We start from the raw sequence: 13,024 nt of genomic DNA, 5'->3' as shown, positions 1-13,024 counted from the left end.
TTAGTGACTATGATTAGCCTCAATAAAAGGTACAATACCTCCCAAGATGCTTACTTACCTTTAATCACCTGGTCAGGCTGGGTACAAAGGGGTGTTATGGGGTTTGTACAGTCATTGTCATAATCTCCAGAGGCTCTAAAATTATGAATTCCCTTCAGTGTCTAAAGGAATAAAATCCATTATTTAATCATTTTATGCTTTATAAGCTTTTCAAAAGGTTTAAAGTGTTAAGAAAAACAAAGAGCAAATGAGAAAAACCCAACAATAACATCAACCGAAGAATACTTGGACACAAACTACAATTATCTACTGTGATCAAAAAAATATAAAACAAAAATTAAGAGGGAATGTCGTCTTTTTGGAGAGAACACTAGGCACTCTTCTGGGTAAAGCTATGTTGATCTCAAGTTGGCACAAAGAAATTTAGACAAGATATATATGCTTTTTTTTAACAAGTATAAAGAAAGACCACTTGACCAACATATAAAATAAGAGTAAAGGCAAACACTTTCTCTTTTGTTATCCACAAACAGTCTGGTAAGCAAGAAAATGGAAATCTTAATTCTTAACTTAAAACTTAACTATTTATTCTTAAATCTTAATTAAAAGTACTTTTTTTACTTCACTCTGCTTAACCTTTATTTCGATCCCTGTTCTTTATGCTATGAAGAAAAAGGAAATGAATTTGAAAAAACAATTCTGCTTTCTCTTATGTTTAGAAAAACAGAATTCTAATGAGCTTCCCTGCTGCACTGGTACCTGGACTGTCTCTTTTCAAATACACTTTCATAAGGTCAGAAGTTGTAGTGATCTTTACTGGTTTTGTCAGGGCACAGTGCCTATGCTCAGCACATTAAATGTGCATCTTGGCTCCTGACAAAGAAGTCAGAAGCTGTATTTTGACTATGACCTTAATTTTTATACAATCCTTAGGGTCACACCTGCATTCACAGGGGCTTTCAGATTTTTGCCACTGTCTAAATTTTGGATTTTTGTCCTGCTACTGAGAGTCATGGCATCTGGTCCCATCACTTCATGCCAAATAGATGGGGAAACAATGGAAAGAGTGACAGACTTTATTTTCTTGATCTCCAAAATCACTGGAGATGGTGACTGCAGCCCTGAAATTAAAAGACGCTTGCTCCTTGGAAGAAAAGCTATGACAAACCTAGACAGCATATTAAAAAGCACAGACATTACTTTGCCGACAAAGCTGTCTAGCCAAAGCTATGGTTTTTCCAGTAGTCATGTATGGATGTGAAAGCTGGACCATAAAGAAAGCCGAGCGCCGAAGAATTGATGCTTTTTTTTTTTTTTTAATTGATGCTTTTGAACTGTGGTGTTAGAGAAGACCCTTGAGAGTCCCTCCAGATCAAACCAGTCCATCCTAAAAGAAATCAGTCCTGAACATTCACTGGGACGACTGTTGCTGAAACTGAAGCTCCAATACTTTGGCCACCTGATGTGAAGAGCTGACTCCTTAGAAAAGACCCTGAGGCTGGGCAAGACTGAAGGCAGGAGGAGACAGGGACGACAGAGGATGAGATGGTTGGATGGCATCACTGACTCGATGGATATGAGTTTGAGAAAGCTCCAGGAGTTGATGAAGGACAGGGAAGCCTGGCGTGCTGCAATCCATGGGGTCGCAAAGAGTCAGACCTGAGAGTGACTGAATTGACTGAGAGTCAGGCTCACACTGAGCATTTGGTACAGTGGCTCACTTACCCATTTATTTACTGTGGACTTCGTTGTTGCAACCCAAATTGCAGGAGGGGGGTCAGCTGATCTGTCAAGTTCCATCTGAAACAAGGCACAAAGTTACCGCTGTATGGAATGTTGACTCTTCCGAACTGCCAGGACCAGCTAAACAAAATTAAATATCAACTCCTTCATTCAACACTGTATGGTGATGATACCACAGGCATGTGTTAAAAGCCAGGGATGCAAAGAATGAAAGAGTCTCTCTGATAATGGAATTTAGAGCCCTACATAAATGGAATGGGGTGACATCTTACTAAAAACAAGGGCTTCAAGTTTTAACTGTGGTTAATTCAAGGGTTCTAAATGGGTATAGTCAAAAGGATGACTTACTGTCCCTTTCTGGTTTTACCACTCTTTTGTTTTTATGTTCTTAATAACAAGAAAATAAGTTTATTTCTTCTTTGGTAATGATTGTAGGAAGAAACAAAATAACCATTCCAACAAGACAGCAAAAGTAAGAAGTACTCATGCAATGCACCATGCCTACTCCCCACCCAGAACAGAACTGTACATCGGGAACAGTTTACTGTGTCCTCCTGTATTTTTAAAATACTGCACATATAAAAATAAATATACGCCTATGTACACATTATGCAAACGAAGTGACCTGCCCACTATTCTTCCTGCACCAGGAAACTGCAGGTCTGGAGACATGAGGACAGGGCTGACACACTGGCAACCAGGAATCCTCTTTAGTTCAGAGTAATTCTCCTTACGTTTACGCCTGTGCTAAATGCTTCTCGTCTTTTCCTGCACAGCCCAGAGATCCTGGCGGCTGCAGGACTTGCAGCGCAGTCTCTCCTCCACACCTGTCTCTCCCCATCAGCGTGCCTCCTGCACACAGGCCGTGTCTCTATGACTTTGGCCTCAACTCTCTTGCTTCTCTAAAGGATTACGGCTTTCGTCCATTAGGCTGTGCCACCTGCTTTAAAGAACTGTACTTGGCCAGTATTATGCGAGCTCTTAGACCACAGGCATCCTCTCAAGTGTCTCATTTGACCTCTATTCTGTTTCAGCTCTTCCTCCTATACTGTGGTCTGAGTGTCAGATGTCACTTAGTTTTGTAGATGATGGGTATTTGAAGTTCTGTTTCCTGCTTTCCTTGTTTTCAGATGATCTCTGAGAAGGGGTTGTTGGTAGCGGGGAGAGTGCTGTCTTTATGCCTCCATTTTAAACCTGGAAATTTCCTCACCTTTGTTTTAATGTGCAATTCTGTGAATATCAGTGAGTCTGAACATCTTGTCAATGATGACTGGCCATTTTTTTAGGCTAGGCTTCATTTTTAGTAGGTGTCAATACAGATGGCTTCTCCAGTACCCACCTCCCAGAACTATTCTGAGGCAGTGATGGTGTGCAATTTGAACCTGCCTCTCCCCCTTCTTCAGGAGCTCTCTTCCACATCCCCCACCTGACCCAGAGGACACATTTCTGCTTCACTGTCCACTCACAGATACCCGAACCCCTCTTATTCCTCCTCTAAGGACAGGTCAGGAAAGCCAGCAGAGCTGAGGGGCACCGTGGGGTCAGCTCACAGGATTTGCCAGCACAACCGTCATCCATCCCTGACGTTCCCATTTCCTCTACGGGTGGCTAAGAGGTATCTTTTTTACAACCTAACAGGTGACTCAGCTTATAATATTGATTTTGATGGATTTGGCTAGTGCATCTAACAATCTAAATCGTAAAACTAAAACATACAACATACCTTGAGAACTGGCGCTTTTTCTTCACAAATTAGCACCCGAATATCAGGGTTTCTTAGGTCTGTACAGTAAATCTTCCTGTCCCTCCCTCCAGAGTACACGTGTGTGAAGGCGTCAGTGACCTGCAGAGCCCACACACCTTCATCATGCACTCGGTATGTTGCTATACACCTCTGCTGGCCGAGGGACCAAAGGCGGATGGTCCCGTCTGAACTGCCGGAAAGGCACTGGGAAGAGAGAAAGCTAAGGTCAGAAACCTGCCAAAAAAGATCCTGCTTTCTTGTGCTCTCCTCTTGTCTTCCCTCCTGACTCTATACTGTCAGAACATATCTCTAATAACCTGCATTCCTGCCTCTGATAACAGACTTCTGATCAGCAGTCATCACAGGCTGGGATGACCAAAGGCAACAATACAGGCTCAAGCAGGGAACCCTCTGAGGAAAACTTCCTTGGTGCCTGGCCGCCTGCAGCATCACCATCTTGAGTGCCATTCCACACCTGATGAGGCAGAAACTCGGGTGGGGGCCAGCAATCTGTGTTTTGACAGGCTCTCCAGGTCATTCTGTCTGCTACGCCAAGTTTGACAAGCACTGCACTAGCCCAGAGCCCTGGGTCACACCTCTGTTTTGTCCTCTCACTCACTGCTCTGGATTCATGATGATTCACCAGGTCTCCTGGGTTTTATTGACAAGAGTCAAATGCAAAATCCAGCTTGCCACTCACTCTGTGTGAGCGTGGCTACTTTCCATATGAGCCTCAAGTTCAACACCCCTTAATACAAAATGTAAACCCTCACCATTCAGAGTTAACATTGGCAATTCTGACAATTTCTGAAGGCTCAACCATATGCAAGTTGCTGGTACTCAAACCAGAGCTGAGCACACTGCGTGTGACACAAACAGGGAGAACCAGCCACCCCACATGTGCATTCAGCGGCCTGGCATTCTCTACCAGTTACTGTGGTGACCCGAGGAGAGGGAGAAAAACTTATTTTTTGGGGGGGGGGAGGTGAATAGTCCTGAGGAGAATGCAACTGTTGGTGCTGGTATATGAAATCAAGCAGGCAAACAACTTCAAAGAAGAGAAGATAGTTGTGGGTTGGGAGACCTGGATAGTGTTTGAACAGGTGAGGCCTTCAGGAATACTAAGGATTAACTGGCCTGCTCTGTGACTTGAAAGGCTTTCAGAACTCTGGACATGTTTAATTAAATAAACATCGTACTAACAGACTCCCCCATAAGCTGTCAGGAGCATCAGTGTTTTAATCATTGATTATAACTAGTTCGTGAGAGAACCGAGACTAACCAGTAAAGACACTGTCAGCAGTGAGGCTGTAAGGAGACCTTCACCACGTGTGTAGCAGCACTGTGCTAGTGCAACGGGGAGCAGGCAGGGAGGAGTCCCCCAGTCCAGGATGAGATGCTTTGCTGAGGTGGCAAAGCTGTTAGTAAAGCTTTGATCACTCAGCTTCTAGACCACATATCTACAGGGAATAAGGTCTGACAACTTTAGGATAAGGAAGGGAAAGATGATGGGTTGGAAGTCCTCACAGGCTGAGTAACTTACAACAGTAAAGAGGTAAATCCCAAACCCAGAATGCACAGCTGAAAGCAGTTGAGGAAATACAGAGTATATTAGAGTTCTACATCAACCTGGATATAGAATACAAAATAATCTTTGATAGTAATCAGTATTCTAAGACTGTTAAAAAGCAGGCCCCCAAATAGACAGCAATCACTTTTAAAGCACCAAGTTGGCAAATGAGTTTGTAGTATTCGGTAGTATGGTTAGAAGATGTGCCTATTTTACAGGAATTCCTGATGTCCTTTAGGACCTAGAGGGTTCATCCAAATACTTCCCACTGACCCCAACCTTCCACTGGAAAAACATGAAGACCCTTTCATTACAATGTGGCTTCTGGGACTAGGACAGAATGCCCCAAATGGTTCTGCTAAGTCAGACTCAGGGGATCAGATCCTATAGCCTGATCAGGTGCTCTGTGCTTCTGCCAACAGAGATGAGAAGTACCAGTGTGCTGGGGCAAGACTGCTGGTGATCAACACACGGTGTTTCTGGGATGGTCACTTATACACAGTTGTAACAGCCGACAGAGAGCAGCCCAGTGGGCAAGTCAGGCGCGAGGAGTGGCCTAATGCTCAAAGAGCCCCTGGGCCTCTAAGTTAGATTCAGCAAGATTTGTATGAGCAAGGAAAATCCCGTGAGTGACATGCAAGGACGTGACTGACTCAGAACAAGGTGGCAGCTTGCCCCAATCTCCTCAAGCAACTGACTGAGCAAGTACAAGGAATGAAAAGTCAGCTGGCTTGGCCCGGGAATGCTGGCACCAATCAAAACAACTGCAGTGAAGCGAGACCTCAAATAGTAAGATCTGCTAAATATCCTACCAGAACAAAGGAAGTGAGGCAATAGGCTGACACCGATAGGCTTCACTGGCCTACTATATGTATCTCATCACAAGTCCCTGACTTACAATGCCACCAGAGACCCTACATGAGAAGGGAAACTCTACAGGATTTAATATATACTCTGGTCCAGTAACCAATAACTGTCTCTTCCATGTTGCAAAAGTTCAAGAATCAGTAAGTAAACGTTTCTTTTCCCTTCTCTCTTTCTGCCAGGTAAGTGGCTATTCTAGGTGTTTTCTTGATCAATCCCCTAATGTAAAGATGCCATGTTGCTGGTGGCTAAATTTACATTAGTTTCTTACTGCCAATAAGGAAAATGGATAAAAGGAGAACTAGAGGAGAAAAATTGCTGGCTTAATTATGCACTCTAAGGCAGACAGGCAGCTTTTAAAGTAGTACCAGTCACCATCTGTGCTTTCAGTAAGGGAAGCTGCCTTGAGGTGAAGTGCATTTATAACCATATATAAGAAAGCCTTCCTCAGTGATCAATGCAAAGAAATAGAGGAAAACAATAGAATGGGAAAGACTAGAGATCTCTTCAAGACAATTAGAGTTACCAAGTGAACATTTCATGCAAAGATGGGCACAATAATGGACAGAAATGGTATGGATCTAACAGAAGCAGAAGATATTAAGAAGAGGTGGCAAGAATACACACAAGAACTATACAAAAAAGAGCTTCATGACACAGATAACCACGATGGTGTGATCACTCACCTAGAGCCAGACATCTTGGAATATGAAGTCAAGTGGGCCTTAGGAAGCATCACTATGAACAAAGCTAGTGGAGGTGATGGAATTCCAATTGAGCTATTTCAAATTCTAAAAGATGACGCTGTGAAAGTGCTGCACTCAGTATGCCAGCAAATTTGGAAAACTCAGCAGTGGCCACAGGACTGGAAAAGGTCAGTTTCCATTCCAATCCCAAAGAAAGGCAATGCCAAAGAAATGTTCAAACTACTGCACAACTGCACTCATCTCAAACGCCAGTAAAGTAATGCTCACAATTCTCCAAGCCAGGCTTCAACGCTATGTGAACTGTGAACTTCCAGATGTTCAAGGTGGATTTAGAAAAGGTAGAAGAACCAGAGGTCAAATTGTCAACATCCGCTGGATCATCGAAAAAGCAAGAGAGTGCCAGAAAAACATCTATTTCCGCTTTATTGACTTATGCCAAAGCCCTTGACTGTGTATCACAACAAACTATGGAAAATTCTTAAAGAGGTGGGAATACTAGACCACTTGACCTGCCTCCTGAGAAATCTGTATGCAGGTCAAGAAGGAACAGTTAGAAATGGACATGGAACAATAGACTGGTTCCAAATAGGGAAAGGAGTATGTCAAGGCTGTATATTGTCACCTTGCTTATTTAACTTATATGCAGAGTACATCATGAGAAACGCTCAAATAAAGCTCATGGGAGTAATGGACCGATGGTGTTTCTCATCCTGCCACATTCGTACTCTCCCTTTTCCAACCCCGTCACAATCGATTCCCAGGATCCCCGCCTATGAAGAAACGGCAGCAGTACACGGGAGAGGTGTGTCACAACATAAAACGGTGCTCAGTTTTTGTTTTTTACTGTCTACACTGATGAAAGGTCATTTCTCTACTGCTATAGAACAGATAGAATTGTGACTTATAATTCACAAATTATGTGGCTGAATATTAATACATGTTCGAACATTACCAAAATGTTTTTCTTTGAAATGCTGACTTTAAGTTCTATGTTAGATAACAAAACTACAGTCCATATCTACATAGTCAACTGACAGGACCTGCCTAAGAAACCAGACCCACTGTGAGGATATTTTCTGCTGCCAGAAAGCATTCAATACCAAAGATTCCTTCTGCTTCAAAAATGGAAGCATTTAAAATTATTTTAGCCTATATATATGTGTGTGTTTATGGATGGATGCTCAGTTCTGTCTGACTTTTTGAGACCTCATGGACGGCAGCCCGCCAGGCTCCTCTCTCCATGGGATTTTCCAGGCAAGAATACTGCAGTGGGTTGCCATTTCCTCCTCTAGGAGATCTTTCTGACTCAGGGATCAAACCCGCGTCTCCTGTAATTCCTGTACTGGCAGGCAATCCTTTACCACTGAGCCACCTGGGAAGCCCTTATTTTAGTCTATACATAATTGCAATGTAAATCCATGGCTGATTCATGTCAATGTATGACAAAAACCACTACAATATTGTAATTAGCCTCCAACTAATATAAATGGAAAAAAAAAAAGAAACATAATTGCAGATACTTACCTGCATTAGAATTATTCTTAGGATATCCTTTGGCCTTTCTTTAAAAGTTATGCAAACAAGATAATTTCAAAATGTGGATTATTATATGTGCAACTGAGTAGTTTAAGGATTTAAAAATCAGACCACAGTTTATAATGCGTGTAGCTTTTGGTTTAAACCAACTATGCAACAATATAGAAAGTGGGGGAGCTTCTGCTGTATGAAATTTCTGACAAGGTCAGTAGGTAAATGCTCATGTGAACTGCATACCTGTGTGCCATCTCTGTTCAACAGCAATGCTTTAACATTATCTGTGTGCCCTTTTAGCTTCATGAGTTTTGCACATGTTCTTGGATCCCATACTCTTAAAACCTGTGAATCATACAACGTATCATACAAACAATCAAATTTAAATAATAGAAGACTTCTATAAATCAAATGGTAACCATTAAGTTCTGAGATAGTAGTACTACTTCAGCCAATAGACAGTGTTCCAGTGTCCAAGGCTCCCAACTTTTTTAAGTGGGAGGAAGCCTCTTTAATGTAAAAAAAAAAAAGTGCACAGGCCTCCCCACTCCACCCTCTGCCCCCGGCACCACACACATGACAGTAATTATACAGTTATACCCTTACTTGTTCAAATAAAGCCTTTATTTTTAGTATGCACCAGGCAAAACCACTGTCTGTGTATTTTGTAATTACAAAGATCAGACTATTTTGGTTTCTTTGTTTTCCAGTGTTAAAATATACCCCTTAAGTTCCCCCTTACCTTCTCAGTGGACCCTGATACAATGATTGTTCCCAGTTGATTCATTGCCAGGCTATAAATGGAATCTTTGTTCCCACTTAAAGAAGAAGCTATTAAGAACAAATGGAGCTAAATGTTAAAATCATCAGCTGTTTAGTAGCTAGTCAGCACAAACTGCAAGTTTAAATATTTGACTGAGAAAACCTTATCTTTATGAGGACTCTTAAGGAAAAGAAATTTACCTATTATGAGATAATTCTAAATAATACTAGTAAAATTTACATGCCTTCTGGATTTGAGCATACACAAGTGCCCAGTAAATATATACTAAATTGAACTGAACTGTCACTTAAAAAGTTATCCACATAAGTAATATATTTTCAAAGATACACATGTGCTAATAAAAATGAAAACTACAGCTAAACTCACTTCTTACAAATCAAAACAAAGTACTATTTTCACTGACAAAATTAGTACAAAACAAGGCAATATACTTGGTTCTCAAAAAAATAGTTAAAATGGCACTCTCACACATTACCTGTGGAAGGATAATTTGGTACAACTCTTCTGGAAGGAAATTAGGCACTACGCAGCAAGAATTATATTCATGCTCTCTCATTCAGAAGTGAATACCACTGAGGCACACACATAAAACTGTCTATACAGTATGATTCCAACTTTACAAGAAAGAATAAGGATAAACAAACATACTGATTGTGACTAAAGGAATAAATACATATAAAGTATTTAGAAAAGTAACTGCTTCTATTGAATGCTTAATAAATGTTAGCTATTATCATTATTTCCATAATGATAAAAAGCATGTTTGATATCCTCTCTAAACAGTTCTAAGTAGAATATATTTGTTGCTGAATCTATGCCACTAAGCCTCATCTCTGACTGTGGGAAATCCTCCTCTTTCTGCCTCATTCCCCCTTGCTAGTGCCTCTTTCAGGCAGGCCTTACGTTAGAGACAGTGAAATGACGCATTAGGACAGCCCCAGCAGGGACCAGCTGCTGAAGCCCTGAGACTGTATACATTAATCACAGAGAACAAGGGAAGAATAGTGTTTAAACCTTCACACATTTCCTGAGAAAACAGGGCAAAATAATATTTAAGAAATTATAAACACCAGTCTCCCAACCTGCTCTTCTTGACACATACTAGATTACATTAGAATTGTTAGCTATGTCAACATGAGTATTACACGGTCACAACAAATTGGATCTGTCATGCAGGGATCCAGATAGTTCAGGCCCACATCTTGAACACAGATCTTCTAAGTCAGGCTTAGCTAAAAATATGCTCCTAAGAGTCCCTACTGACACCAGGCTGAACTTCAAGTCTAACCTGTCTGGGTCTGACTGGGTAACTGAGATCTTAGTTGATAAGGCATCCATGCTATTAACTCGCTGTGAAGGTTTCTGAATCGTCTCTAGAAGCTAGGATCAGCCTTCCTGCACTCTTCTGGAATTGGCTGGATTCTTAAGGCTGCTCTGAAAGGGTCCTACCGTATTGGCACTAAAAGTCTTCTTTCTTTCCTTTGGGTATTTTCCCATGTGCTTATCAACTTGAAGGCTGTTAGTATCCAGTAACACTTTTCCTGGGGTAGGAAAATGGCAACCCACTCCAGTATTCTTGCCTGGAAAATCTAATGGACAGAGGAGCCTGGCAGACTCCAAAGGGTCGCAGAGAGGAGTCGGACACAACTAAGCGACTAAGCACAACACTTCTAAAAGTCAAGAGTTGCCTACTTTTGGCCAGGTAATCACTACTTTCATCAGTAATATCTGCCTAGAGTGTGGCCCTGGGCCAGGTAAAGCTGTAGGATAGATATATTAACACAAAGTAATAAGACAGATACTTTTGCGCTCTGGAAGCTTATATGTTAGCTAGGGAGCTAACATGCTATGTACAAAAATGGTCAGGTTACACCTGGAGAAGTTACCATTTTTAGACCACGGTGAGGAACTAGCTTCTGGACATTCTTGGGGATTAGAATGCTATAGGCAGAACCACTGTCTTGATGCAAACTTATCAAATTTGTTTTATAAACCATTCTTTATTTATGTCAACTTGGATCACTTTCAAAGAAATTTTTTCAAACACCTTACTTGTGACGGTGTTATTTGAGGCAGTCAGTGCTGTTAGAGTATTCACATCCCAAAGGAATATTTGTCGGTCCAACCCAGCTGATGCTACGAGCTCCTTATCCTTGGCATATGCTAAGGCCTTTACATAATCCTGTAACAAAACATATCTATTATGATGCACTCTGTAGACCAGCAAAGGAGCCACCTAGAGTACTGAGATCCTAGTATTGCACTAGAGACAGGGAAAACTGCATTAGCTGTCTTACCTTATGCGTCCTTAATGTGGACATGCAAAACCCCTTATGTGCATTCCATACTTTTACTGTTGTGTCAGAAGAAGCAGATATCACTAGAAGAGGCAGAGAATGAACAAACCCCTTAGTAGTGTGTCTTAACACCATTTTAAAGAATTAACTTAAAAAAATTAACAGTCTCAAACTTTCATACATACAAAATGTTCATACATAAATATCTGAATATGTATGTTGAATATTTATAATATTCCTAATGTTAATTCAAACACTTTAACATTTACATATCCATACATACACATATGTATCTAAAAGTTCTTTCTAGAACTTTTTGTATTTTGTCTCAGATATTTTTTTAAATAAGCAAGACAAACTCTTCAATGTTCCAGCTGAAGGTGCAACTAATTTGACTACAAAAAATTTCTCTAACACAGGCTGCAAAATCAAGAAATGGATCTTACCATAAAGAGAACAGAAAGATACTCATCAGGTTAAAAGAAAAATACATATCACACGATTCTATTTATATACAGTGACAACGCAGGCAAACTAATCAACGGTGCTTAGAAGACATGAGAGTAGTGATCTTGGGACAAGGGACAGTGACTGAAAGGGTGGCAGAAGAGGGATTTGGGTAATCTTTTTCTTGATATGAGTGTTCACCTTGTAAAATTTTATTGAGCTGTACTCTCAGGATATGTGTACTTTTCTGTATGTATGGTATACTTCAAGAAAAAGGCTTACATAAAAAATGAAAAAAAAGAAAAAGAAATCAAATTGAATTAAAATCTTCCAGAAGCTCAACAATCCAAAGAAATACTTACATGTTTTCCCATTACAACAGAGTACAATGTCATTCACCCAATCTGTATGGTGTTCCATAGATGCTATATATGGATCTTGCTGAAATTACAAGATAAATCATAAAAATGTCTTTAGTATATTAGAGGATAAAATATGTCACAGATATATCACAAAAATATGATTATGTTTAGATTCTTCAATTAACGTGACACACTTCTTTAAGGTCTTCAAATTTACAACTGAACTCAGAGTAGAATTTCACCAAATGATTGATGCTTCCATAGGGCAGATGTAAACAGAAGTTTTCTTTCAGAACAGTTTTATTACTGACAAAAGCCTAGGTTTCCAGGACAAAGCCCTGAAGTTAGTGAAGGCAACAAGACCTGGGCTAGGCCCTGTATATGACCCGAGTGCAACAGGAAGGGGTTCACTAGAAAGGATGAGACATGAACAGATCTGGGGGATCTGACTCAGCAGTGGTGAAGGTTCAAAGCAGACAGCGGGGACAGAAAGGAAGCTGCTGAGAGTGGTGAGACGCCTAGCTGGACGGCAGACGAAGATACCCACTTCTGCCCTTAGCTTCCTACTGTTGTTTTTACCTGTGAACTGAACATTTCCTCACAGTACTACAGTCTTTCTGAGAGGAAATGGAAGCCAATGGCTCAAGGATCACCATTTCAACTCAGTAACTCAAGATTTTTCTCGTGCTCTCCCTGGGCTCAATTACCAGGAGAGACATTTTAAAGAAGAGTGTTTAGTTACAGCCTGCATCTAAGACAGGAAAGTTCAAGATGCTTCATGGGCAAAGACAATAGCTCTCTACAAGTCTATTTGAGAACTGATGCTATTCAATCTTGTCATAAAATGAGAACCAGAAAAAGATGTCTGAGGGCTGAATAGGCAGCTTTCTAACTCTTCCTGGTCAGTTACTGTGTATTCCTCAATTTGTTTGAAATGCTGTAAATCTCTAGGAAGGTGACATTCCAATTCAAAAAT

General features: G+C 40.8%; 1 protein-coding gene across 2 annotated transcripts in view; it reads right to left on the bottom strand.

Moving 5' to 3' along the window:
* WDR48 (WD repeat domain 48) overlaps positions 1–13,024 on the bottom strand; it is a 45,567-nt gene that overhangs the window by 17,909 nt on the left and 14,634 nt on the right. For both annotated transcript variants that reach the window (XM_043885582.1, XM_043885583.1), the window contains exons 3-10: positions 12,049–12,127; positions 11,240–11,322; positions 10,995–11,124; positions 8,901–8,989; positions 8,402–8,503; positions 3,467–3,691; positions 1,726–1,800; positions 59–161 (exon numbers count right to left, since the gene is read on the bottom strand). In XM_043885582.1, coding sequence (XP_043741517.1) covers positions 59–161; positions 1,726–1,800; positions 3,467–3,691; positions 8,402–8,503; positions 8,901–8,989; positions 10,995–11,124; positions 11,240–11,322; positions 12,049–12,127 — 886 coding nt within the window. The remainder of the gene's footprint in view (positions 1–58; positions 162–1,725; positions 1,801–3,466; positions 3,692–8,401; positions 8,504–8,900; positions 8,990–10,994; positions 11,125–11,239; positions 11,323–12,048; positions 12,128–13,024) is intronic.

The sequence above is a fragment of the Cervus elaphus genome, chromosome 24 (assembly GCF_910594005.1).
Source record: "Cervus elaphus chromosome 24, mCerEla1.1, whole genome shotgun sequence".
NCBI lineage: Eukaryota > Metazoa > Chordata > Mammalia > Artiodactyla > Cervidae > Cervus > Cervus elaphus.
Note: the sequence above shows the minus strand (reverse complement) of the source record. Positions and strands in the feature narration are given on the sequence as shown.